At 53.2% G+C, this 24,795-nt stretch overlaps 1 protein-coding gene across 11 annotated transcripts in view; it reads left to right on the top strand.

Moving 5' to 3' along the window:
• The window catches only part of ZNF536 (zinc finger protein 536), a 430,531-nt gene extending 408,051 nt beyond the window's left edge, over nucleotides 1-22,480 (top strand). For 9 of the 11 annotated variants that reach the window (XM_077856554.1, XM_077856529.1, XM_077856538.1 and 6 more), the window contains one exon: nucleotides 19,486-22,480. In XM_077856554.1, the coding sequence (XP_077712680.1) occupies nucleotides 19,486-19,730 (245 nt within the window). In that variant the 3' untranslated portion in view covers nucleotides 19,731-22,480. The remainder of the gene's footprint in view (nucleotides 1-19,485) is intronic. The other 2 variants (XR_013356748.1, XM_077856595.1) reach the window with 2 other exon arrangements.
• Nucleotides 22,481-24,795: the final 2,315 nt, after the last annotated feature.

Genomic DNA, 24,795 nt, shown 5'->3' with positions numbered 1-24,795 from the left:
TGGCCTCCTGTGACTCCCCGGGACCGCGTCCCCGTATGTGTCGCGTGGCCTGACGGGTGCCGGAGCTCTCAGCGTGTGGGGGGGAAGGACACGACAGCAATACGGGCGAGAAGGAAAAGGAAGGGGGGAAATAGGCACACGTGCTCGTTCCTCGGGGCTGCAAGGAGCAGAGTCTGGTTTTGTTGCTGGATATACCAGGAAGTGAAAAATCTCAACGTGGCTTGTCGTTTGGCATCATGTATTTTAAAAAATAAAATAAACATCTGGTTGTTTGAATGCAAGTGAGACTCCCCTCCTTGCTTCCCCGCCCCCCCTAATTTCAGCCAAGCTGTGTGTGTAAACACAGTCTTAATTGATATCAGGTTAGGGGAGTCTGGAAAACAAGCTGCAATTCAGAACACGGGGATGGACCCGGGCCTCTCCAGAAATCCCACAACTGGAGCTTCCTGGCCGACCACCTACTGTGTGCAGGGCTTTGTCGGACTCGCTGGGAGCAAACGGCAGCCACACAGGGCCTCCGTGTTGGGGGGACCCGGGGATGTGGATGGGGCCCAGGGCAGGGCCGGGTGGGCCCCAGAGGGAGGGGAACGGGCCGGCTGGAGCCGGCAGGGGGCTCCAGGGAGGAGCCACCCAGAAAGGGACTAGAACCTGGATAATTAAGCGCTGCAATGAATTTGGTGATGAGGCCTGATTTAGTTCCCATTCAGCTCCAGCCTCCCTCTCCGTAGAACGACGCGTCTATTTTGAGACTCAGGGAAGAAATGCTTCAATTTGCAAAGTAAATGTTTGTTTGGTTGTTTATTAATAATCATGTAAAGTAATCCATTGGATTCTTCGGCACCGCAGGGCTGCCTCTCGGGCCTCATCCTTGAAGGCAGGATCCTGGGGGCTGGGACGGGGGGGTCTTCGGTGGGAAAGAGAGTTAGGCGTCTGGAGCGTGACCACCGGGTTTCAAACACCAGCTGCCCCACGTCCCGCTTCAGCACCCGCCGACGCCGGCCACCGTCGTGCCCCTGGGTGCCCCCAGTTCCGTTTCGGGAGCACCCGACTCCCGGCGAGGGCTCAGGGTGGGGTGGGGAGACGCGATGCTGAGGCCCCGGCTCGGAACCAGAGGTCCCAGGCCTCAAACAAAGGGGTGAGGAATGTCTGATTAAAAACACCACCACCACCAACACTAACTATATGTATTTATATGATACATATGTCGTAGTTGGTCCTTTCTCCCCCCTTCTATTTTAGTAAAATCCTTTGAGAAGGAATTTTGTGGCACGACTGAGAAGATACCGGCTCATTATCATGAGTCGTTTACGGCCCGGGGTCAGCAGGGAAGGCAAAGGAGCATGTTTCTAGGGGAGTGGAAGACTGGAGGTGCGGAGGGACACCCGCTGGCGTGTCGACCCGAAGCCTCCTGAACAAAATCAGGAATATCTTCCAAAAGCGAACCCACCAGCCGACCAGCCTGCTGAATGGACGTTGTTCAGGATCTCTGTGCTCAGGAGTCCGCACCCGCCTCCCCCTCCCCTCCCCGGCCCTCCCCCTCCTCAGACACATGTGAAGGGAGACAGACTTTGCATCCGGGCCAGTTGTCCCGAAATGTCCCTAAGTGTCCCAGAATGGCCCCGGAGTGGGCAGCGGGGGGCCGAGGGGGAAACCCTCGCCCGGATCCCAGGCTACGTGTACCAGGAAGATCCTGATAGTAAAAATCTACGTGTCCCCGAGACATTCCTCAACTGTTAGCAATCAGTTTTGGGGGGGGGGCGGGGGCGAGGGGGGGGCCAGGGGGGTGGGAAATACCAGGAGACATCAAAGAGGGTCTCCCTCCCAGCCCCTGCCCCGTCTCGAGGCTCCGTAATTTGGGAAGGTTGCGCGCTAAATAATTTGTGAGCCTCCAAACACGCAGGTTATTGTTTGTGGACAGATGGTGTATCGCGTTTTATCGCTTTTCCTTCTGTGGGTCCTCATATGTGGGACTGATGTGCATCGTGAAGTCTTTGTCTCCTTCTAAAATCTCTAATCTGAAACAGGCAATCAAGCACAGAGGCAGGGCTTCAGAAGGCATAATCAGAGTTTTAAAAGCAAAGGGGAGGCGGGGTGTGCGCGCGCGTGTGTGTGTTGGGGGGGTCGGGTGAGGGTGGGGAGCCAGAAACCCAACTGCAGTCAGGAGGCAGATGTGTTTGCAGAGAATGCGAGAGGTTATTAGGGTTTTTAAAAGTGGACACACGTAAGGGATCCCGGAGCGCGGGGCGGGAGGGACCGCCGGGCGGTGGCTGCGGGCACCCGGGCGCGTCCCGGCGTCCCATCCGCGCCCCCCACCCCGGGCCTGGAGCCCCCCCCCCAGCCCCGGGCGCGCCCCCACCCCGCCCCGGGAGCCGGGGGCCTTTGTCTCGGCGGGCGGCCCCGGCTCGGCCCGGCAGGCCCCACGCTGCAGCGGTGGCCGCCCTTAAGAGTTAAATCATGTTGATCTACAGGAAGGAAATGGAATAGACGAACTCACTCCTCTTTTCTTCCTACGGATTTTTCTTTTTTATTCTGAAGATAGAATTACTGTTTGTAAGCATCTGAAAGTCATTAGAGACCTTGCAGTCTGTCAGGTGCCGACGCAAGGAACTGCTGAAACCAAACGGGGGCCTGCACGGAGGGCTGGGAATTTGTCATGTGCTGATGAGCAGTTATAATAATATATGAGCAAATCACAAGCATTCTGCAAATTAATCAAATTTTTTCCCCCCTTCTCCCTTGTCTCTGGGAGAGTGGCTTTGCAGGCAGACGTAGGTGAAGCAGTTTTACTCACAGATGGTCGCTCTGGCATCAGATGGAATTTATATAACAGTAATTCTGATTTTCTGCCAAAGTAGCAGTGAACACACCAGGGAGATTGTAGAAGGCGAGTCATGTGGTTTTGCTGAGGTTGTTGTGGGAAGTTTAAGGGGGGAAATCTCAAATTTTCCTCTTTGCCTTTACTGTTTTTGCCTGAAGGGCCAGAAACGGAGCGCCACTCTGCCATGGGCGAAAGCCGTCACATCTTGCCTTGTGACTCGTCTGAAAGTGCTTCGCAGCTGTCGGCGCTGCTGGCGGGGACACAGCCGCAGAGCCCCAGGACTCCCGATGCTCGCCGGCGCCTTCCGAGACCGCGGGGTGGGGGTGGGGGTGGGGTGGGGGTGGGGGGGCAGGTTCACTAGGTGGTGGCCCCCCGGGCGCGCTCGCCTCCCCCAGCCCTCCCCACCCCCCACCCCGGGCACCGCGAGACCTACCAGGGGCTTTTCTTTTCGAGTGTTTTATTAAACGAAGAGTCTAACAACGCTCACTTTAATTACACACGGGCTCCGGGTATAATTCCTCTGGATTTATTCAAGTAGTTGAAAACGATGGAGCTGGTGATAACAATGATCATCTCGGTTTAGCGGCTCAGAACCCTGGGAGCGTGCTGGTGTGTAAGTGCGTGTGCGTGTGCGTGTGTGCGGCGCGGGTGGGCCCCGGGGTGCCCCCTCCCTCCCCCTCCACGAGGCCTCCTCCCGGGCTCGGACACCCCTCGCCCCCACCCGGCCCCAAGCAGGCCGTCTCCCTTGGGAGAGCCGCCCGCCCCCCGCGGGGAGGAGGAGGTGCCCGGGGGGGGCGCTCGGAGGGCCACGCGTGGAGGGGCCGGGGCCCGCCACCAGGTGCCTCCTCCCCGTGGAGGGAGGATGACAGCAAGATGGCGTGGACCCTGCATTATGCAACACAGTCCTGCTGCTGGGGGCTTTTTCTTTTTCTCCTTCTTCTCTCTCTCCTCTCTTTCTTCTTCTTTTTTTTTTTTTTTCCCTTTTCCTAATGTAAAGCCCTGCCCATTTGTTTTGGTTTACGTGACTACAGAGAAATAAGTGGATTAGACAGAAACTTTAGCATGCTTCATTGCAGCTGGGTGCCGACATCTGTCATTCCTTAGCCATATTCTGGATCATGCCAGCAAGAAAAAGCAAAGTCTGACACCTTTGATTTTCGAGAGAGAGCCTTTTATAGGGGGGAGAGGAGAGAAGAAAGGAGTAGCGTTTCCTTTGTGACTTCATAGGAAGAGCCACCTCTCTCCTGCGCTGCTTTGTGTATTTTATTTTATTTGGTGTTTGGCATGTGACAACCTCCGTGGCACTCCGAGGGCGCCGAACGCCGGGAACTTTCTGCTCCCGTCTCTCCTTACTTTGCAATTGTCTATTGTTCACGCCACTGATTTGTAGCATTGGGCGTGATAAAAAGGAGCTGTTTAGGATATACCCGGCGCGCCCATCCCGATGGATGGTAGATGCCCTGGGTACGCATCGCGGGCGCCTGATTCCTTTATGAGAAGAGAGAGGGGTGTGATTCTCTCTCACGCGTAAACTCACATTAATACGATGCAAGGGCCCCCAAATTGCAGGGGTGTCCCCGCTGCGCTCTCCTGGGTGGCATTTCCCGCCCTCCAGGTGAGCCCAAACCACAGGACCGCCCTCCCCACCCGCACCAGCACCACCCAGAAAGGCACTGATGTCTCTATGAGGACGTGGCCCAGGTAACCCGGGACGCGGGCCTTCCAGGGCCGGACGTCTGCTGCCGTTGCGGGGCTGGCGATGATGCTTTGGGAGGGACGCCGCCTCCCCCCTCGTCTTTGCCAGCGCGGCCCAGCCCACAGCACCCCCTTGGCACACGCCGGGCGTACAGCATTGGCCCCCCTCCCATACTCCGATTGTACAATAAAGCAGAAACTACAATTAAGCTCGCATGTGTTGGTTCTAAGCGACACAATGGAAAACTGGAAACGACGGGAGCAGCGGAGACCACCCACTTGTGTGTTCCGCTGGGCGTGTGAGGGAATGCGGCTCATCGGCCCCACGGAGCCACGGGGGGACCTTGCCCTGCACCCCCCAGCCCCCCCCAGCCAGAGAAGCAGGCACTGGGAGTGCTGGGCGCCGGCAGGACAGGACCAAGCGGACCCCGAGGACTGTGAGGCCCACGCGGCCGGAGGCGGATGATGCCGGGAGTGACGTGGGCCCAGGAGCAAACCGGGCCCAGCTCGGGGGTTGCCCGGCTGCCTCCGGCTGGATCTTGCCGGAACTTCTGGCTTTTCAGGATGCACCGGACATCCGTGTTTTTACATGAAAGCTCTTTGTTTTCCCCTTTGAGGGATAAAAAAAACAAATACGTGTGCGCCGCCAGCCTGGGGCCTCCGAGGGGTAACGCGCGTCCGTGCAGGGTGGCGTGGGCTCCGCGGAGCTGCCCACCTGGGCTCAGTCGGGCGGGGGAGGTGGTGGTGACCTTGCAGCATCACACAGGAAGTGGAAATGGCACTGCTGGGGACCCGGGGAGAGCTGGGCTCAGGGAGCTGGGATTGTCGGGGCGACGGAGCTCCCCCGCAGGCGACACGGGAAAATGCACAGCCACCCAGTGACCCAAAGTGCACCCAACCTGCAGGGCCCTCCTGTGCCCTCGCTGAGCCAGCGGCGTGGGGCGGCCCGCCCGGGCGTCTGCGGGGCTCTGAGCACTTAGGTTTTGCAGGGGAGGAGAACCGCAGGGCAGGCCGGGGCTTCCCGGTGCGGCCCCGGTGCAGGGGGGAGTCCCGGGGGGTGACCGGTCAGGAGGGCTGCTCCCACCAGAACGGACAAGGGGCAGGTGCAGGGGAGCAGGTGGGGTGTGCGCCCCTCAGGACCACACCCTGGGCCAAGCCTGTTCAAGATCAGGGCTGTGCAGGCTGCCAGCGTGTCCCTGGGCCCCCAGCAAAGGCACAGGGGTCACCCACCAAGGCAGGCGCCCCTGTTCTGTGCAGAACCGCAGGAGTGTCCCGTCCCCACCCTCCCAGCCCGCGCCACGGGAGGCCGTGCGTGGACAGCGTCTGGCGAACCCAATTAAGTGCCTAATTGCGTGGAGTCTTGACAAGTGGGGCTGTGCCGGCGGGGTCCTCAGAAAGGCTTTGAGGAGGGGCTTTGGGAGGGTCTGGTTGGAGGGAATCTGGGGGGCTGCATGGGCAGATAGATACCCAGTGGGGACGGCCATGGGATTAGGTCATCTGGAAAGCCAGCTAAGGAGCAAGACAGGAGCCACTGAAGGTGGGGGTGGGGTGCAGTGGGGGACGTGGGGACACGCGTACAGACAGGGGGTGGAGACCCGACGGCAGGTATGTGATGCACCTGCTGCCCTTCTGTCTTTCCGGTGTCCTTGTTGTGGGCCGAGAGTCCTCGCTGTTGTTCTGGGTGGGCTGTGGGTGCCAGAGGTGGGCCACGCGGTCACTGCTCCTGCTCAGCTCCTTGGGTCGCTACCGTCCGTCTCGTTGGCACCGGGACTTCAGGGAGCTGCACGTAGCCCGGTGCGCCGAAGGCAGGAAGGTGCGGAGAGGAAGGGTGTGATGGGAGGTGAAGCTTAGGAGCCCTCCCACCTTTGCCGGCTCTTGAGTACCACCTTAGGAGGGTCACTTAAGATTGTATTTAAAACTTAAAAAAAAAAAGAAGCACCTGGGGGCTCCGCAGTGGAGCATCTGCCTTGGGCTCAGGGCGTGACCCCGGGGTCCTGGATCGAGTCCCGCGTCGGGCTCCCTGCATGGAGCCTGCTTCTCCCTCTGCCTGTGTCTCTGCCTCTCTCTCTGGGTCTCTCATGAATAAATAAAGTCTTTAAAAATAAATAAATAAAACTTTAAAAAACCCTCTAGCCTTATTTCAGCGATAATATCCAACTTTGGCTAGTTTTTCCCCTGAGGCTGTTCACCTACACAGTGGTCAGCTCGGTTCCACGGAAAAGCGCCTGCAGGGGTGCTGTGTTCCAACCCCTGCACCCGCCTCCCCTTCCCTGGAGATGCGGGGACAGAAGGGGGTGGGAGGGGGGCTGAGGTTTGCTGTGTGACCCGGGGCAAGCCGCCCAGCCCCTCCATTCCTGGCTCCCGCCTCACACTTGGGGAGCAGCGTCCTCTCTCTATGGTGTCCTGTCGCCTCTTCCAGGGTGCGATCACTCACCCGGAGACAAACCCTGGGCGTTGTTAGAGTCTTATTATATTACACGTCTAAAAAATCTCCAAAAAAGGGCAAGTGAGTTCATCGACCCTTTGAAGGTCATTTAATGATAAACATAAATGCTTTCGTGAAATCCGGGGAATGATTGAAGATCCCTGATCAATAGTTGCCTGCGCATCGGGCTGCGTGTCCCGCCCACCCGGGAGGGCGGCTGGGGGTGCTGGGCTGAGCGCAGGGGTACAGGGTTGGGGGGGCACGAATCAACAGGGCTTAAGGCAACATCTGCACGCAGGGCCAGAGCTGGGCATGGAGCGGCTGGGAGGGAGCACGGGGAGGCCCGGGGGGAGGACGCTCCTGAGTCTCCCGCTGGCGTGGGGGCAGGTGGGGTGGGCACAGCCCCTGGCAGCCTCTGCACCTCCCCTGGAGCCCAGCCTCACTCGCTGAGCCACCCCGTTAACTGAACGTGGGTCTGACGCTGCAGGGAGGCGGCGAGACGGGCTGTGGCCCGACTGCTCTGGGGCTTCGCGGCCCTCTGGGGCCTGGGCGTCCTCAGGTGGCGGGCAGGGGCAGGGAACCTGGACCCTCAGCGTTGTCGCTGGAATGGCGATTCTGATTCCAGGCCCAGCCGGGGCTTCGGTTCTTAGGCCCCACCTTGGGGGTGGACCTGCCTCACGTGGTTTTCAGCATTTCACGGGCCCCCCCTCATCGAAGCCTCCCGCCAGCGCTCTCTCAGGGCTTGGGTCTGCCCATTTCACAGGTGGCAAAAGTGAGACCTGGGAAGGCTAAATAACTGGTCCAAGAGCAGGAAACTCCAGAGACAGATAAGGATTGAACCGGGGCTTCGGACTGGAGCCTTCCCCCACCCCCTGCCCTGACTGTGCCCGAGCAGGACGGGGAGCTCGTGTTCCAGCCCTGCCTGCGCCCCACACCCCACCGCCCGCCCGGGTGCTCCGGTGCCCCACCGCCTCCCCTAGGATGGAGTTCGGTGTCCCTCTCAGCTCTGGCCGGCTCCTGATCTGAGCGCTACGTTGTCACTGGCCACTGGAAACCAACCAACTGCACCTTTAAAGAAACTTAAAAAAAAATTTTTTTTTTTGTAAATTTTAACAAAGATTTAGGATCACGAACATTTTGCATATATGGTGCAGAGACGTCTCCATGTCTTCATTGTACTCATCTTCCATTGGCAGGTTACGTTTGCTACAATGAAGGACCCAATATTGATACACTATTATTAAGTAAAGTTCATATTTTATTCAGATTTTTTCTTTTTATCTTTTTTTTTTTTTTTTAACCTGACATCCTTTTCCTGGTCCAGGATCCCATCCAGGACAGCACTTTACATTTAGTCGTCGCGTGTCCCGAGGTGCGTCTTGGCGGTGGCACCTTGCAGGCTTTCTCCTGGTTTCTGATGACCCTGACAGTTCTGGGGACTATTTTGCAGCAGGTCCCTCATTTGGGATTTCTCATGGCGAGACTTGGGTTCTGGGGCTCTGGGGGGAAGACCACGGCGGTGACTCGGCTTCCTGTGGGGCCGAATCAAGGCCCTGCTGTCACTCCGACCGTGGTGGCCTGGCCGGGCTGTGGCAGCAGGTGCCTGTCCTGGGCGGCGGGTGTTTCCCCCTTCCCACACCGCGCTCTTCCCGTGCCCTTCCTGGGAAGGACGTCACCATGCGGTGCACACGAAGGAGCCGGAGATCTTTCCCTCTTTCCCGCCTCCCAGGAGGGAGATTGACACAAAGCCTTGGACCGCGTGGAGCATCGGCCTCCCCTTCTCCGTCTACTTAGTGACTCAGCCCTTCCCTTATGTTCATATGATTTGTGGATGCTTGTTGATACTTCGGGTTATAACCCGACCCTGTATCGTTCGCTTTGTTGCCAAAACCGTTCCAGGTCTGGCCATCGCGGCCTCTTTCACTTGGCTCTGGGATACTTTGACGCGCCCCCATCATTGCCGGGCGTTTTGAACAAGTCCTTTCTTCCTGGTCAAAGACACCCCAGGGCCAGCTTGTATATTTCCTGGGCCGGCCCTAGAATCAGCCATTATTTTTAGATTTTTTATTTTTATTTTTTTAGATTCTGTATATTTATTCATGAGAGACACAGAAAGAGAGAGAGAGAGGCAGAGACACAGGCAGAGGGAGAAACAGGCTCCATGCAGAGTCTGATGCAGGACTCGAACTCAGGACCCCGGGGTCACGCCCTGGGCCGAAGGCAGACGCTCCACCGCGGAGCCACTAGGTGCCTCCAAATCAGCCATTTCTGCAAGCAGCCTTGGTTCCTTTTGTTGAGAATCGTACAAAACCTCAAGTCTGGCCCCTACACGTGTTGTTGCCCCCGGGATGTCACGGACAGGCCAAGGAGACAGGAGTGCGTGTGCCAACCCCTGCATAGACTCACATCCGTGTTACTCATAACATTGAACTAAACACGAGTTCACGCTGGCGGACGTCTCCACTCCGTTACCACATGGATCCAAATCCGCTTTTAAAACGGCGAGATAGCTTTTCGGTAGCGTTTTAAATCAAAACCGAAATCACAGGGAATTTGAAACCCAAAATTATTTATACTGGGGATATTCCAACGTGTGTTTTACCATCTTTGATTAGATGGATGAATATATATATATATATTTTTTTGAAAACTGAAAACATAAATTATGCACCTGATTAGAACCATTCTTGCCTATTTGGAATTAGGGAAATTAAATATGTGTGTGTGTGTGTGTGTTTGTAACGTGTGCAAGTGAGAAAGTAGCTCTTTCTGCTGGCGCAGTGTGTGTCCGTGTTGTGTGCCCATCCCGTTGCCTCTGCTGAGCCTGTGAACCTGGGAGGACGGCCAGGGTCCCGGGCAGGAGCGCGGCCGGTTGGCAGCCTCAGGGTTAGCCCTGGACCCTCGGAGGGCGCGGCGGGGCCCTGGAGGCCTGCCCCCCGGAGGGCGTGCTGGTGCCCCCATGCCTGGAATCCCCCCGGGTCTGCAGGCCCACTTGGGGGGGGCACATTTCTAACATACACAGCTGGCTCTGGGGCGGGGGGGGGGGGCGCTTTCTTAACCACCAGTGGGCATCTCGCAAATATCCTTAGCTTCCAGGGATGCAAAGTTCTCCGCAGTTGGGGTGCGATAGGAGGGCCGGTGCTGCTCAGGGTCCCTCCAGGTACCCCTCTAGGGTGGTGCTTTCCAGGCCTCCCGGCCCTGTGCGTGGGGGGGCAGCCTCTGTGGGCTCCACGTCTCCAGCTAGTCCCTTCTAGGAAACGGTGCCATAAACCGTGGCCCTGGGAGACCCTCCTGGGGTCTTAGAAACACTCCACGACCCCGCGCTCCAAGACAGATACTGCAGGAAGGAAAACGGGAGTGTCTCCAGGTGAGTCTGCCGCAGGCTGCTGCAGGCCGCGTTGTCAGGCTGCATGTGGGGCGCATCTCGAAGTCCTGGCAGCAGCGTTCCTCTTCGTCTACCCACATGCCATTTATTTCCATGTCCCCCTTTATTTAGGTGAACAAGCAAAGGCCCCGTGTGATGGGCCTGGAAGGCTTGCCCCAGCCTGGGGGGTGGCCGGGCAGGCTGAGCCCACAGGGCCTTGCCCGCGTCTCCGTGTCTGCGGGGGACCAGGGACCCCACCCCTCCCGCGTGCACATGTGACCCCTTGGGACCCTCTTCCTTGTGCTGAGCACCTGCCGTGGCCCTGGGGAGATCGCCTCTGTCCATTCTCGGGCGTCCTTGCTCCAGCATCCAGCACTTGGCCTCTGTCACCTTGCGTAGATGCTGCCTCCGCCCAACAGCACACACGTCTTTCCACAAGAACATTCTTCCTTTCCCAGGACTTCTCAGGGCCTGTGCTCTCCTCATGAGCTCTCGGCCTCTCCCGCCTCCCGTGGAGAGGGTGTCCCCCCGCTGCAAGCCCCGAAGGCAGCCTCAAGCCTGTGGCCAGCCACTCAGCGTGTATTGGGTGGACATCACATCGGGCGTGTGGGACAGACGCCCTTCCCATCCTCGCGGCCCTGAATGTCCTGTGTGACTCCCACAGCCGTCTGCTCGGGGGGAGTGCATGCAGTGGGTGCTCACTGTGTGCTCGTGGAAGTCGGCCGGGTTCCAGGAGTCGTGTGATGGAAGCTTGGGGTCCTGTGGCTTGATGGCAGCCACGTGTGCAATGCCTGGCCGCGGTGGGTGTCTCGGGGCTACGGTGGGCCAGTTGTCCCTGAGGGGTGTGGCATGCGGCATGTGCAAGATCACAGGCACGCGCACAGCACACGCACACCCGCTGTAATGCCCGGCGTTCCTGGACTCCCTCCTGGAGCTTCCTGGGTCGTGATCGGAGATAGCCCCGTGTGGAGAATCTTCCGGCAGGTGATTGGCGGTGGGGTGGGGGTGGGTGGGCAACAGCGGGGAGCACAGGTGAGCATCCCTAGGGTTGCCTGGCCAGAGCCCAGCCAGCTGCGTATTCCCGCCTTTGGAAAATCACTTACCCTCCCCGAGCCTGGTTTTCTTATCTGTAAAATGGGAAGACTTCTCTCCAGCTCATCTCCCTGCCGGCGCTTCCTGTGAGTGGGCCCCAGGAGCCGTCCCAAGACCCAACGCCCCCCAAGGTCAGCCACCGGCTCCCCCCACCCCCATCCGCCCTCCCGCAGCCGGAGAGAAAGCGTCAGTTTGGAAAGTCTGGGAGCTCGGCAGATGCAGCCCCTGCGCTGCCCACAAGTGTGGAGCTGTAATTAATGGATGGTCCCCCAAGGGGACGCATTTTCCTCTCCCCCTTAGGTACAGAGAAAGAGCAGATATTTCCATCGTAGCAAGTAAGAAAAATATCTCGTTTCCCCACTTTTGTTATAAACAATGTACGACTTGCTTTCTCCTTACTCCTCTTGACCCTCCACACTGTATACATATTTATATATTATTCATAGTGGATTAAAAATGAATGTGCTCTTTACCACGGCTCTACGGCGCAGTGACAATACAAATTAACGTATGATGTACTTACTTTTCACATGGCAGTGATGGGAAGTGTTGATGGTCTCAAAGTGAGAGGTAGAGAGAGGGGAGCGCCGTGGGGTGGGCAGTGGGGGGCACCCATCTGGCCGCACGGCAGGGCCCAGGGCCCCAGCTGCAGACAGGGATGGGGATCGGGGCTCCTCTCCCTCGGCTGTGCTGCTGCAGAGCTGGAAGGGCCTCCCCGCTTCCCTTCTCCCGTGGAAGGACCCCCTGGGGAGCCTGGCCCTGTCGACCTCCCTCACTGGGCTTCCCCTCCATCACCACAACCTGCTCCCGGACCCCTGCACAAATCCCAGGCTTCCTGTCCCTGCGTCTGGGGTCAGGCCTGTCCCTCTGTCTGGTGGAGCGCTTCTCTCCTCTCCCTTCTCCTGGCTGCCTCTTTCATTCTTTCTTTCTACCATCCCTCCATCCATCCATCCATCCCTCCATCTATCTATCCATTCATCCATCCACCCATCCATCCGTCTGTCCATCCATCCATCCGTCCATCCATCCACCCATCCATCCATCCATCCATCCTTCCATCCATCCCTCCATCCATCTGTCCATCCATCCATCCATCCATCCATCCATCCATCCATCCTTCCATCCATCCTTCCATCCATCCCTCCATCCATCTGTCCATCCATCCATCCATCCATCCTTCCATCCATCCCTCCATCCATCCATCTATCCATTTATCCATCTACCCATCCATTTGTCCATCCAGCCATCCACCCATCCACCCATCCATCCATCTGTCCACCCATCCATCTGTCTACCCATCCGTCCATCCATCCATCCATCCATCCATCCATCCATCCATCCGTCCATCCATCCACCCATCCATCCATCCATCCATCCTTCCATCCATCCCTCCATCCATCTGTCCATCCATCCATCCATCCATCCATCCATCCATCCATCCATCCTTCCATCCATCCTTCCATCCATCCCTCCATCCATCTGTCCATCCATCCATCCATCCATCCATCCCTCCATCCATCCCTCCATCCATCCATCTATCCATTTATCCATCTACCCATCCATTTGTCCATCCAGCCAGCCACCCATCCACCCATCCATCCATCTGTCCACCCATCCATCTGTCTACCCATCCGTCCATCCATCCATCCATCCATCCATCCATCCATCCGCCCGCCCATCCGTCTGTCCATCCATGCATCCATCCACCCTTCTGTCCATCCACCCATCCATCCATTCATCCACCCATAGTTCCTTTGCTTACAAAACACTTGATGGTTATCTGTGATGCACCAAGCACTGTGCTACGTGGTAAGAAAGGGCAATAATCAAAAAACCCAAAAGGCACAACCACACGGCCCCTGCACCGTGGAGCCGACCGTCTAGTGGAGCAGAGAGACGTAAGTGTTGACTTGCTCAGCTCCTCTTGTTGGGAGCTCTGCCGCAGACGCGTGTGCTCTGTTGGCCCTCCCCACCGTCACGGCGAGTCTGCGGTCATCGGGCCTCCTCGAGGCAGAGGCAGGCGTGCTAAGGCCACACTACAGTAATCAGATGAAGTAGGGGCGGAGAGCACTCCAGATTAGAGGACAAGAAAGGCTGGAGCAAAGGTCCCGTGGCAGGAAAGAGGAGGGAGCATTTGGAGAACAGAGAGAGTCCTGTATGCTGAAGGCGGCAAACTCGGGGGCGGGGGAGGAGGGGAGGATTTGAGGGTGAAGAACATGGAAGGAGCTCCAGGGGCTCACCTTCGTCTGGGTTGAGCCCTGAGGACCCCCCCTCCCCGCCATCACCGCTCCTCAGTCACCACCGACATGGCCTCAGGGCGGTGGCTCTGCTCTAGGCCTCGGCTCCACCGGATCCCCCAGCCCGGGGTCTGACCCAAAGCCCGTCCTAACCTCCACTTGCTGAGCTTCATCCGAGCGAAACGCAGCTGTGAGAAACTTGTTCCCTTGGACCTTGCAGGTCTTCCTGTTTCCCAAAGCTCCCACTCGAGGGCCAATGCCCTGAGGACAGACAATCCCTGAAGCTTCCTGAAGACCCCCTGAGGCACATAGCACACAAAATAGTGGGCGGGAGACCCTGTGGGACGACAGCAGGGGCAACAGTAACCGTGACAGTGACACCCCGCTGGCGTTTACACAGGTTGGGGGCTTTACGGACTCGGGGCCTTGTTCCACGCGATCCTCAGAGCATCCTCCTGGGGGTACCAGCAGTCCCCCTTGCCCTCGCCTCCGTGGTCACGGCCTGGGAACATCCCCTGCCTCACGAAGGCCGGACGCAGAGGAATCTCCAGTCTGGAGTAAGTAGCCTCAGCTTCGAGCCCCAGCTCGTGGCCAGACTCGCGCTGGCTGGCGCGTGGGCACCTGAGGGCAAAGCCCACAGGCCGAGCCAGGGAGCTCCTTGTCTGCACATTCGGCCAAGGCCACTGTGGAGGGCGGTGCTTCTCCGTGGTTTGACCTGGACGGAGGCCGCAGCTAACGGGGAAGCTCATTCTGTCTTAGAGACATTAGCATCTTCCCAGCCACCTGCAGACCCAGGTGCAGCGCCAACTCTCTCTCCAGGCAACCCGAGTGGCACGGCTGGTTTTCATCTCCCTCAGAAGGGAGGGATGGCAGTTTGCAGAGTTCAAAGCTCCCCAAGGGGTGGCCCTGTCACCCTGAGGGCTGTGCCTGCTGCTCCTCTGGGATTGGGGTGACCTGTCTCCATCCAGAGGTCGGATTGCCCCCAGGCCGCACCTCCATCCAGCCCGCGGATGTCCGTGGGCCCCTCCTCCTGCTTCTACCTGCAGATGGATCTGCTCTTGGTCCCAGACATTTGAACAGCACAGTGAACTGTTCCTGGGAGCTCTCAGGTTTGGGGTTTGTTCTGAAAAGCCCTTGCTCGTGGTCTCTAACTCAACGCTAACAGACCTCGACATCGCTGCCTTAGTCCCAGGGCCCAGGGGCTTCAAGGGTGCGGACAGCGGATAGCGCAGAGAAATTTGAACCCCTCCATCAAGGTTTAGCTGGACTCAGAGAGGTAGCGAGTTTCCAGAGTGCTTTTGCTTAACGACAGCTTTCTGTTTGGGAGTAAGTGTTCCCATCACCAAAGAACAGACCTTTCCCTTAAATCTGACCCCGGGGAGAACATACTGCCTTCTTCTGGACCTTTCAGCAAGCCATTCCGAAGGGGGCGAAGGGTGTGTGGGTGCCGTTGCGGGGGGGGTATGTGTGTCCTATTAGCAGACGTTGCAATCACGGTTCTTGTAAAGATGACAGAGAATTAGGGTGTCTCCGTACTTTAAATCGAGTGGAAATCAGTTTTAGATTCAAACTGCCCAGATTCACTGTCTCTTGACTTGCTCCTCTGTGCAATGGGGCTGATATCAGTCCTTGACAAAGCTGACTCAACAATGAAGATGACATACAGAAATATATGTGGAGCCCTCCGGGGGAGCTCCAGGTACCGCCACCATTACCCACAATGCTTCGATCTACAAGGAATACTGCAGGGTCAGGATTTATTACGATTCCGATATTGCGCGGACTTCCCTCTACGAACGTACACACGCAGGGGGGTCTGCACATTTACATGTAGGCTTCCATCTCACCCAAGTCAAAATGCAAACTAATTCAACGCTCATGGTTTGATCACTGACGCAGCCAAGCGTGCCTGGATTATAGGACATCTTTGACTCTACCGAGACGGAGAGACTCCGAGAGAGCCACAGGTTAAAATCGCGATTAATATTTTAAAATCGGTTGGTGGGAAAAATCTACTCGGTGCTTCTATGCCCAGTTGGCCGTTCCAAAAAAAAAAAAAAAAAAAAGGCTTTTATTGTGAAGAAAGGTGATATTTGAGGTTCTCCGCTTGGCTTGCCAACATGCATGCCGCATGGCACCCCTGGTGGTCCAACTGGAGACACGGTGGCTTCCAGAGGTGGTGACATAGATGTCACACGGAGACGTATTATTTGTGAGAATAGAAAATATAATAAACAGCCTTGACAGACGGGCAGAAACGGTGGAGGAAGAGAAGAACCTTTCTGAATTCTGGGGACCTGAGATAGATTTTTTTTTTTTTTTTTAATTCATGAGAGACACAGGCAGAGGGAGAAGCAGGCTCCATGTAGGGAGCCTGATGTGGGACTCGATCCCAGGACCCCAGGATCACGCCCTGAGCCAAAGGCAGATGCTCAACAGCTGAGCCCCCCGGGGGTCCCTGGATTTATCCAACAAGATCCCAGTTTGGTCATTTTGCTGTGGTAGACTGTGGTAGGCTCTTTGGATCACAGTACCAAGAGTCTTGGTTTTATTTATTTATTTTTAAATTTTTATGTCTTTATTATTCAGAGTTCTTGACTCCGGAGACTCATCAGACCGTGGCGATTGTCTCCGTCGGGGACTTACTGTCATATGATATGTAATATGCAACGGGCATAAGCGTAACATGCAATATGACACGAAAATTGGTGAGCTGGCTCCGGCGTTATAGGTGAGCCACGGTGATTGGCAGAGTGAGCGGCCACCGAGCTGCCCGTGGTCGCAACCCAGAACATGTAGTCTGTTCCTGAGAAACATTTCTTGGGCTTCCTGAGAACGGGTGTCTCAGTCCTTCTCAGGTTCTTTGCATGACCTCCAGTTCGTTCACATGCCTGTAGCTGTAGAGTTGGGCTGTCTCATCTCCTGCTCAAGAGCTGCTCCTGCAGAGAACCCCGAATCCTCCCTCACCGGGCTCAGAGCTAGTAAGTAGTTCAGTGTCCACAGGGGTGACAACTTCTCGAGTTGGGTAGTTGAGTCTTGGGATCTGCTTGAAACTCGCTGATTCCCAGTGTAGCACTGACTTAGATTCAGGGTTATGGTGGAGAGAATGTTTTTTTTCTGTCCTACTGCCACCGACTGGCACCCAGATTCTTCCCTTTTATCTATGCCCTGACTCCAATGTGATGAAGAATCGGGCCACTTACATTCCTTGTGAAAACTCCTACACCCACATTAGAAATACGAGTCTCAGTTCTCCTTCCCCACCAGCCCAGGGCCTTCCTTGTCATCTTTGGGATGGTGGGGCTGGGTAGCAGGGAGGCAGGAGGGGAATGACACTGGTGAATCTTTCTCTCACTTGACCATCAAGGCCAGGCCCCTCCTGCTGCCTGGTGGTGCCCTTCCCGCCGTGGTAGGCTATTGCACGAGGGCCAACAGCAAGTGTACTTTTCTTGGGTTTCATTTACTCTTCACTCCAAAGTCCACAGGTTTGCAAATTGGCTTTCGGCAAAGTGGGAAAGTTGATCAAACTCAGCCTTGTGTTAGAGGCAACAATAGAAACAAAAGACGCCGAAACTCCATCCAAAAGTTTATAATACCTTCAAAAACAGGCAAGGTGAGGGAGTAAGATAATGATTCAGTTCCACAAACACTTCCTGCCTGCTTGCTCTGTGCCAGGTAGCGGGCTTGGCACCAATGATACTAAGATGGCTATGCTTCCTGCCAGGAACCCACAGCCAATCAAGGGGATCGATACGCAGCGGCCCCCAAAAGCGGCATCCCAGTTGGGCAGAACCTGGAAAGAGGAGAGAGGAGGAAGTGGTTATTTCAGGGCGAGGGACATACAGCAAGGGCACGGAGACCCTGCAGAATGAAGCCCTTTTTGCAGAGACCACCAGTGGTCTGGTTTGATGTGGACAAAGCGTGGAGGCTCCAGAGGAGACCGGAGAGGAGGTGGCTCGGACGAGACTCGAAGGTCCCGATTTCTTCAGGGGGGTGGGTGGCCATCAAAGACTTGAGGCAAGGAAACCGCAGCTGAGCTCCTGCTGTCGGAGCCCATCCTGGTCTTGCTGGGGAGGCTGGACTGGAGGTGGGACACCTAGAAGCACAAAGTCCTCCTGCAGGCTTCCGTGTTCATAGTCTAGACAGGAGTTGGGACCTACTGGACCATCCTCTGTCAGTAGGTGGGAGAGACCCGTCCTGCAGACCAGTTGGCTGGGAGGGGAAAAGGAGAGGCCTAACTCTCGGAACCCGCTAGGAAGGAAGGAAGAAACAAGCACTGTGTGCAATGTGAAGTGAAAGTGAGCTTCAGCTCCAAACGTCTGGTTGGCCTCCCGTTTCTCAGGAGCTTGACGGTCTCGCTAAGTAGATACACAGGCCTTCTGCTCTTACTGCTCTAGAAAAAAGTGCTGAATATGCTGTTTGGATGTTTCCTGGTGTAAACGGTTGGGCCCATGTATTTACTTGTTTATTTTTCTGAGCAAATGAAACCCAGCCCTGGGCCTTGACCTCTCTGGGTGCTGGGTGGGACAGTACTCATGAGCTTCCTAGGAACGGCATGTCAACAGCTTCCGCACATCGGGGGGGGGGGGGGAATGCAATTGTTCTATTATAACTTCCCAAAACCAGATGCTTTCCTGGTTCCTCAAGGCGGCAGAAATGTGTGCATGTCTTCTGTGCAGCAGAACAGAAAAACCAAGCATGGAGGACTATGTGGATTTCCACAAGAATCCATCTTCTGTTCCGATGTAGCACGTTTCCAGAAAAAAAAAAAAAAAAGAAAAAGTTGATTTCAAGGGTGACGATTCAAAAATCTAACTTCTTTAAAACTATCCGGGCCTGGGTTATTTGGATATTTTGCTTCCCGCCAGGTATCTTCTTCTGGCCCCCCCTTAAAACGCTGAGGCTCTGCAAATGCCACCAGCTTAGCACTTCCAGCTCCACCCCAGGGCGAGGCTTGGGGCACACCCTTCTCTCAGCCCCCTGCCTCCTCATGCTCCTCGTGCTCACGCTCCCTTGCTGGTCCATAAAGAGTTGATGGGGGGATAAGAAAGGGAAGTGGCTTAGTGCCGAGACCTGAGTCAGAATCTCAGGGGGAGGGATTTACGGCTTTTCTCATGTGTAGAAATGGGATCAGCAAAGCACAGTCCGGGGGCCAAATCCTCCTCCTCCTTTTTTTTTTTTTTAGCTTTATTTTTTTAAAATAAATTAATTTTTTATTGGTGTTCAATTTACCAACATACAGAATAACACCCAGTGCTCAAATCCTCCTCCTATCTGTTTTCGTACAGGCTGGGCGCTGAAAGTGGTTTCTACATTTTAAATGGTTGAAAACCAACCAAACAAACAAGGGATAATAACTATTTCACCTCTGAGGAATATCAGACGAAATTCAAATTTCAGCGTCGAGAATCAGTTTTGAATTTCATCCATAAAACGCTGGAAGTGTATTTCCCCTCTTGCCCTATAGTGGTGCCTGCGCAGTATCTTTGGCTTTGTGTCTTGGCCTGCAAAGCCTAAGGTACGGGCCGAGGCTTTATAGAAAAAGAATCGAGGCGTTGCCAACATTGCCTCCTGTCATTTGGAAAAGTCGGGATTAAAATTCCCCCTGGGATGGACAGATCTTAGAAACTCGAGCTGTTATTCGTCGGCAACCTCTGGTTTCGCCAAGTAGCTTACTGCTTGTCCAAATGGATCCACGGGCCGCGTTTCTGTCCTTCGCTGATCCGATTTTTTGCGTAGTAAGCGCAGGTGTCACAGTAGCGATGCTGGCGGTGATGGTGCTGGTGTCCTCGGAGCCGCGGGGCCGGGGAGGGAGCGAGCGGCAGAGCTGACCGGCCGTTCTTTGTGTCCACAGGTCACAGGCCGTTTCAATGCCGATACTGCCCCTACAGTGCCTCTCAGAAGGGGAACCTGAAGACCCACGTCCTCTGCGTCCATCGTATGCCTTTTGACAACAGCCAGTATCCCGACCGCAGGTTCAAGCGCTCCAGAGTCGACTCGGAGGCTTCTGGGAATTTCGAAGACCCCACAGCTGTCAAGGCGGGTTGCTCAGCGGAGCTAACAGAAGAGGGCTGCAAAGCCCAGGAGGAGCGTAACTGAGCAAACTGACCTGTATATTGCAATATTATTTTACACAGTTTTAAGATTATGCATCTGGTAAAAGAGTTTGCTAACTGCATTCCAAGGGGAAAAACAAACAAAAAAAAAATCGTGTACAACTCCCCCACTAGTGTATAGAACATTTAAAAAAAAATTTAAAAAGATATCTATATATATATATTAAAAAAAAAAACACAAAAAACCCACAAAAACAAATCCCCAGCCCTTGAAAATGGCTGCTAAACTGTTACCCGGCAACAAGTACTTCCAAACGATGCAGGTGGAAGAGAAGTGATTTCCGGAAGGCTTGGTGTCCTCCAAGCTTGAGCAAGCTGGGGACCCTTCCAACTCTTAAGTCGTCTTTGTCCCCCGATCATGCTCTTAACTGAAAAATGATACCATCTAAATGATTTAGTGTTGCCTTGAAGATGGAGGGGCTGTGTTTTCATTGTTGAAAACACCTCTATAATCTGCCACCAGCTGCTGCCATCTGCCCCCCACCCTAATGAGATGTGCTGCGAGGCAGCGGCGGTGCCAGTCAGGCTGGAGCGGTCACTGCAGAGAAAATCAATCCACATAGTGTCCCAACTGCACTCGCGGAGAAATCCTAGCCCGCCGCCCGCGCCAGGGCCGCCCGGCGCTGCAGAGGATTGCCATCTTACACGTGCATTTTTAAAAAACACACAGCCAAACGAATCAATGGCCAGGAATGATCTGCAGACAAATGCCCATTGCAGGTTTGATGAGTAATTCCTTTTTTTTTTTTTTTTTTTTTTAAGATCAAATTGCAGGATTGAGGGAAAGGCTTTTTTTTCTTTTTTTTTTTTCTTTTCTTTTTCTCTCGGTTGTCTTTTTGTGTGTGTGTGGATGAAAAAGAAGTTGCTGATAAAAAAATAAATAAGTAAATTAGGGGTCCATGATATGAAATGCTGTTTAGGAAAACTAGCCAACCCTATCCACAGAAGGTGCTGGTGAGAAGTGGAAATTCACGTAATAATAGGAAGATTGTTTTTTATTATGATTTTTTAAGATTTTACTTGAATGAAGGCTGCTCCGGTCCTTATGATCAGCTTCCTTTCATGTGTTAGCTTTTCTAAGTATCACAGACACGAAGAAGGATTTTCTTCTCCGACAAGCTCTTAGGAAATAGCTTGTATTAAAAATCCGAATCTAAACATCCTGCTCTCTATTGCTAATGAAGAAAACTGTTTGAGTTAAAATGTCTGTTTTTGTAAAACAAATGTGTTCTATATTTTTGTAGATTTTAGATTTTTTTACTGATTGGATACTCCAAATTTCTTGAGTTCTGCACCACCCAGAGGGAGATTTTGAGGGCCAATGATGAAACACTTAACTCATTAAAAAAAAAAAAAATTGTAAGAAGACTGGTGAAGGGTTTATTCTTGAATCTGCTAGAATGGTGTGTAAGTTCAGCCTCTTAACATACTTCCTTTGAGTGACACGAAATTGGTGCTGTTGCTTGTGACGGTGGAGAAGTATCGAAGTATTAATTTCTTCTAAAACGAAATCATTCAGACTTAAAAAAAAAAACTAAAAAAAAAAAAAAAAAAAACAGTCGATATTTCCTTGCAGGCTGGGAGCACAGAATAAAACCCCAGGGCCTTAAAAACTTCAGCTCTGCCTACAGCAGTTTACAAAAATTCTAAACTGCAATCAATGTAAATAAAATGCTTAGCGCTATCCTGAGACCAGAAGGGATCTCAGGCTAATAAGGGATCCGGTTTGCATACGCTGTCCAGAGGGTGTCACCCACCCAAGGTTTCAGTGCGAATGAGGTCGCTGTGCAACGTGGACCCATCTGGCATAGAGCAAGCCGCTTTCTCGTTTTTCTAGAATAGTTCTCACTGCCTTACTTAAATCGAGTTGATAAACTTAATGCAACTGTTTCTATGATCCTAGAGGAAGGACTGAAATGTTACTGAAAACTTTCTGACTGTAGTGAGCTTTAGGATTTTAACTGCACTACTGTGTTTGGTGACTGTGCCAGTCGCTTGCTTTCCGTGTGTTTGCCCCGCCTTTGGTATCTTAGCAGAGAAAAATATATAAAAAAAAAAAAAAAAGAAGAAAAGAAGAAAAAAAAAGTAAAAAGAGAAAAAAAAAACAAGAGGAAAAAAAAAAGTGGAAAAAAAAAAAAAAAACGAGAGCCACATTCCATTTCTAGCACTTTGGGAGCTCTTTTGGTATTCTTTTGTGTCTTCTGAGCATCGTCAGATGCGACAGGCAATAATTCTGTTTGTGACACTGGGAACATCCCCTCTTCTTTGTGGCGTGCGTGTTGATCCCATTTTGTCCAGTGCTACCGTCCTTATTTCCCCCTCTGACACAAGCCTTCTTTCCAGAACATTTGTAACTTGTAATACAAACAAGTGACAGCCGCAGTGATGCAGTGTCAGTTTCTGAATGTCACCAGGTCCTCATATCTAAACATGTCAAGTTTTTTCCCTGTAACTTCTGTAGTCTGTGATGCTGGTCATAATACTGTCTACATTCCTACACAAAGAAAAAAAAAATCTATCTTGGAGGAAATCTGAGATCAATAGAGTAGAGGATTTTGTTGCTATGCTTGTAACAAGTAGAAAACTTTGTATTTAAAGTTTATTCTTGGTCATTATTTATTATTATAATACATCAGTTGACAGAACTTTATTCTGGTATAGAAAGTATTAAAAGTTGTTTTTTCAGCAATGACTGTTTTCTTTCTGCTGTTAGAATAAAATGTCTTTGAAGCAGTCCCGTTTTATCCAGTGTTTTACGCAATAAAACCTCTACCTCTGGAAAAAAAAAAATCTTTTCCTATTCACTTATGTTTCTCAGGAAGGGTAAAACTTTTTTTCTTCTTTTTTTTGGAGCTTCATCGGGCTTTGGTAAGACTCGGTTGAACCCCACTCATTAAAAAAGGCTGTGTTCTGGGGGGAAGGTCCCCACAGCTTTGTAGTTTCTCAACCCATGTGAGCGCGGACGGGAGTGTGTGCACACACCCACCCACGTGCACGTGCGCACTATGCTTCTTCCAAGGCTTGCAGCCATCGGCTTCAGGAAGGTCAAACCTATGGAACTATGTGTGCCCTTCCGATGACAGCAGCGATAGAAGACACTGAAAACATTGGGATCTATTTTTCCCCTTTACTGGTAGAAAGTTGTTTAAAAAAAAAAATCATCAAGTGCAAGAAGTCTTTGATGGAGGATAATCTGGATTCTCCCTTTAGGAGAAAAGGGAAAGAGCAGAGAACAATAAAGTCTCTGGTATCAGGGCTACTGATAAAGCGGCCCTCGGACGTTGACTTGAGAGGGTTGGAAGTCTCTTCTCCACACTTAATGTGCAGAGTTGCTTTTTGATTTTCTTTTTAATTGTTGTTGCTGTTGGTTTGGTTTCAAAACCAAGCTTGCACGGTGCCACCTGCAGCTCTGGGGTGCCGAGGGCCCAGGGAAATGTGGCCAAAAGGAAAAGCATCCACCCACGTTGTATAGGGATTTGTAAACCCTCATGTTTCTTTCAGGATGCCAGGCTCCTGCTGTCTCTGGATGGGAGCAGGCGACTGGCATGGAATTTTGAGCAGTCCTGACTTTCTGTTGTTAACCGACAGCAAAGGTGAGTCCTGAGGTTACAGTGAGAGGTCAGGAAGTGACCGCGTCGGGGCCGGGGAAGGTTGGCTGAGGGGTTATGACTCCACACACACGACGGGTCCCAAACCGAGATGCCTCCGGGGACCAGGCGAGAGACCCCAGCGGCGAGAAGAGGAGAGTAGGAACGGGGCGGTCCCCAGGGGTGGAGGGTGGACCTTCTGCACCTGCTTCTCATCACCACGAGGAATGTGGCATCGGGGCACCTGAGGTTTTCCAGAAATTTCGTACTTTTTTTAAAAGATTTTATTTATTTATTCATGAGAGGCACAGAGAGAGAGAGAGAGAGAGGCAGAGACACAGGCAGAGGGAGAAGCAGGCTCCCTGCAGGGAGCCCAATGCAGGACTCGATCCCAGGACCCCGGGGTCACACCCTGGGCAGAAGGCAGATGCTAAACCACTGAGCCACCCGGGCATCCCCAAGTTTTGTACTTTCATACGAAAGTATGAAGTCTCCCGATTTTTACATATTCGTTCAAGGTGTGTTTTCGAAACTCGAGTGATAAATAGATGAACAACAACAAAAAAAGTGGTTTATCCATAGAATGGAATATTATTCTGCTATTAAGGAGGAACCGGACACCAGTAGACGCTAAATCATGAACGAACTTCGAAAACACGGTCGAGTGAAAGAAGCCAGTTATGCAAGAACATGTACTATATGATCCTGCTTATAGGAAAGGTCTAGAATGTCCAGGGTAGGCGTAAGGGCAGGCTGCAGGGTTGGGGAAGGGGAGAATGGGGGAGTGACTGCTCACAGGTTCAAGGTTTCTTTTTGGAGCGATAAAAATGTTCTAAAATTAGGTGGTAATGGTGGTTGCCCAAGTCTGAATGTTCTAAAACCCACGGAATTGGACTCTTTTCAAAGGAAATAATTGGACTCTTTAAAGGGCAATAATTCTGTTTATTATTATTTACCTTTAAAAGGGTAAGCTTTATGGGTTTTTGAATCATATCCCAATAAGGCTCTTATAAAATAAAGATAAAACGGAAGAAGACCTTTCTCAGAAGCATCGACACGTGGAGATATTTCCATCACAATGTCTTCAGCTCTCCACAATCGCAGGCGATGGTCAGATTAGCACATTGTAGACCACGACAAAATGGGGGGTGTACAGACTTAAATTTGAACCCTGGCCACACTAACTTATTGGCTGCTTGATCTTGAGCGACGAACCTGCCCTGAGTTCCTTGGTCCTATCTGTAAAATGATGAAATTATTAGACGCAGTGAGGTGGGGAAGACCACAGGTGGGTTTTGTAAATTTGCATGCAATTCCTAAATTGCACTATTGTGCTGTGATAAGTTGTGGATGAATTTGGGATCGATTTCACCCCCAGAAGACACTACGTTAAGCCCCCACGTTGGGGGAAAGGCTCCCTGGAGGTCAGGATCCCTCCACACCCACGTCCTTCAGACAAGA

This window comes from Canis aureus, chromosome 1 (assembly GCF_053574225.1).
Source record: "Canis aureus isolate CA01 chromosome 1, VMU_Caureus_v.1.0, whole genome shotgun sequence".
In the NCBI taxonomy this organism is placed as follows: domain Eukaryota; kingdom Metazoa; phylum Chordata; class Mammalia; order Carnivora; family Canidae; genus Canis; species Canis aureus.
This window is presented reverse-complemented; position numbering and strand designations above follow the sequence as displayed.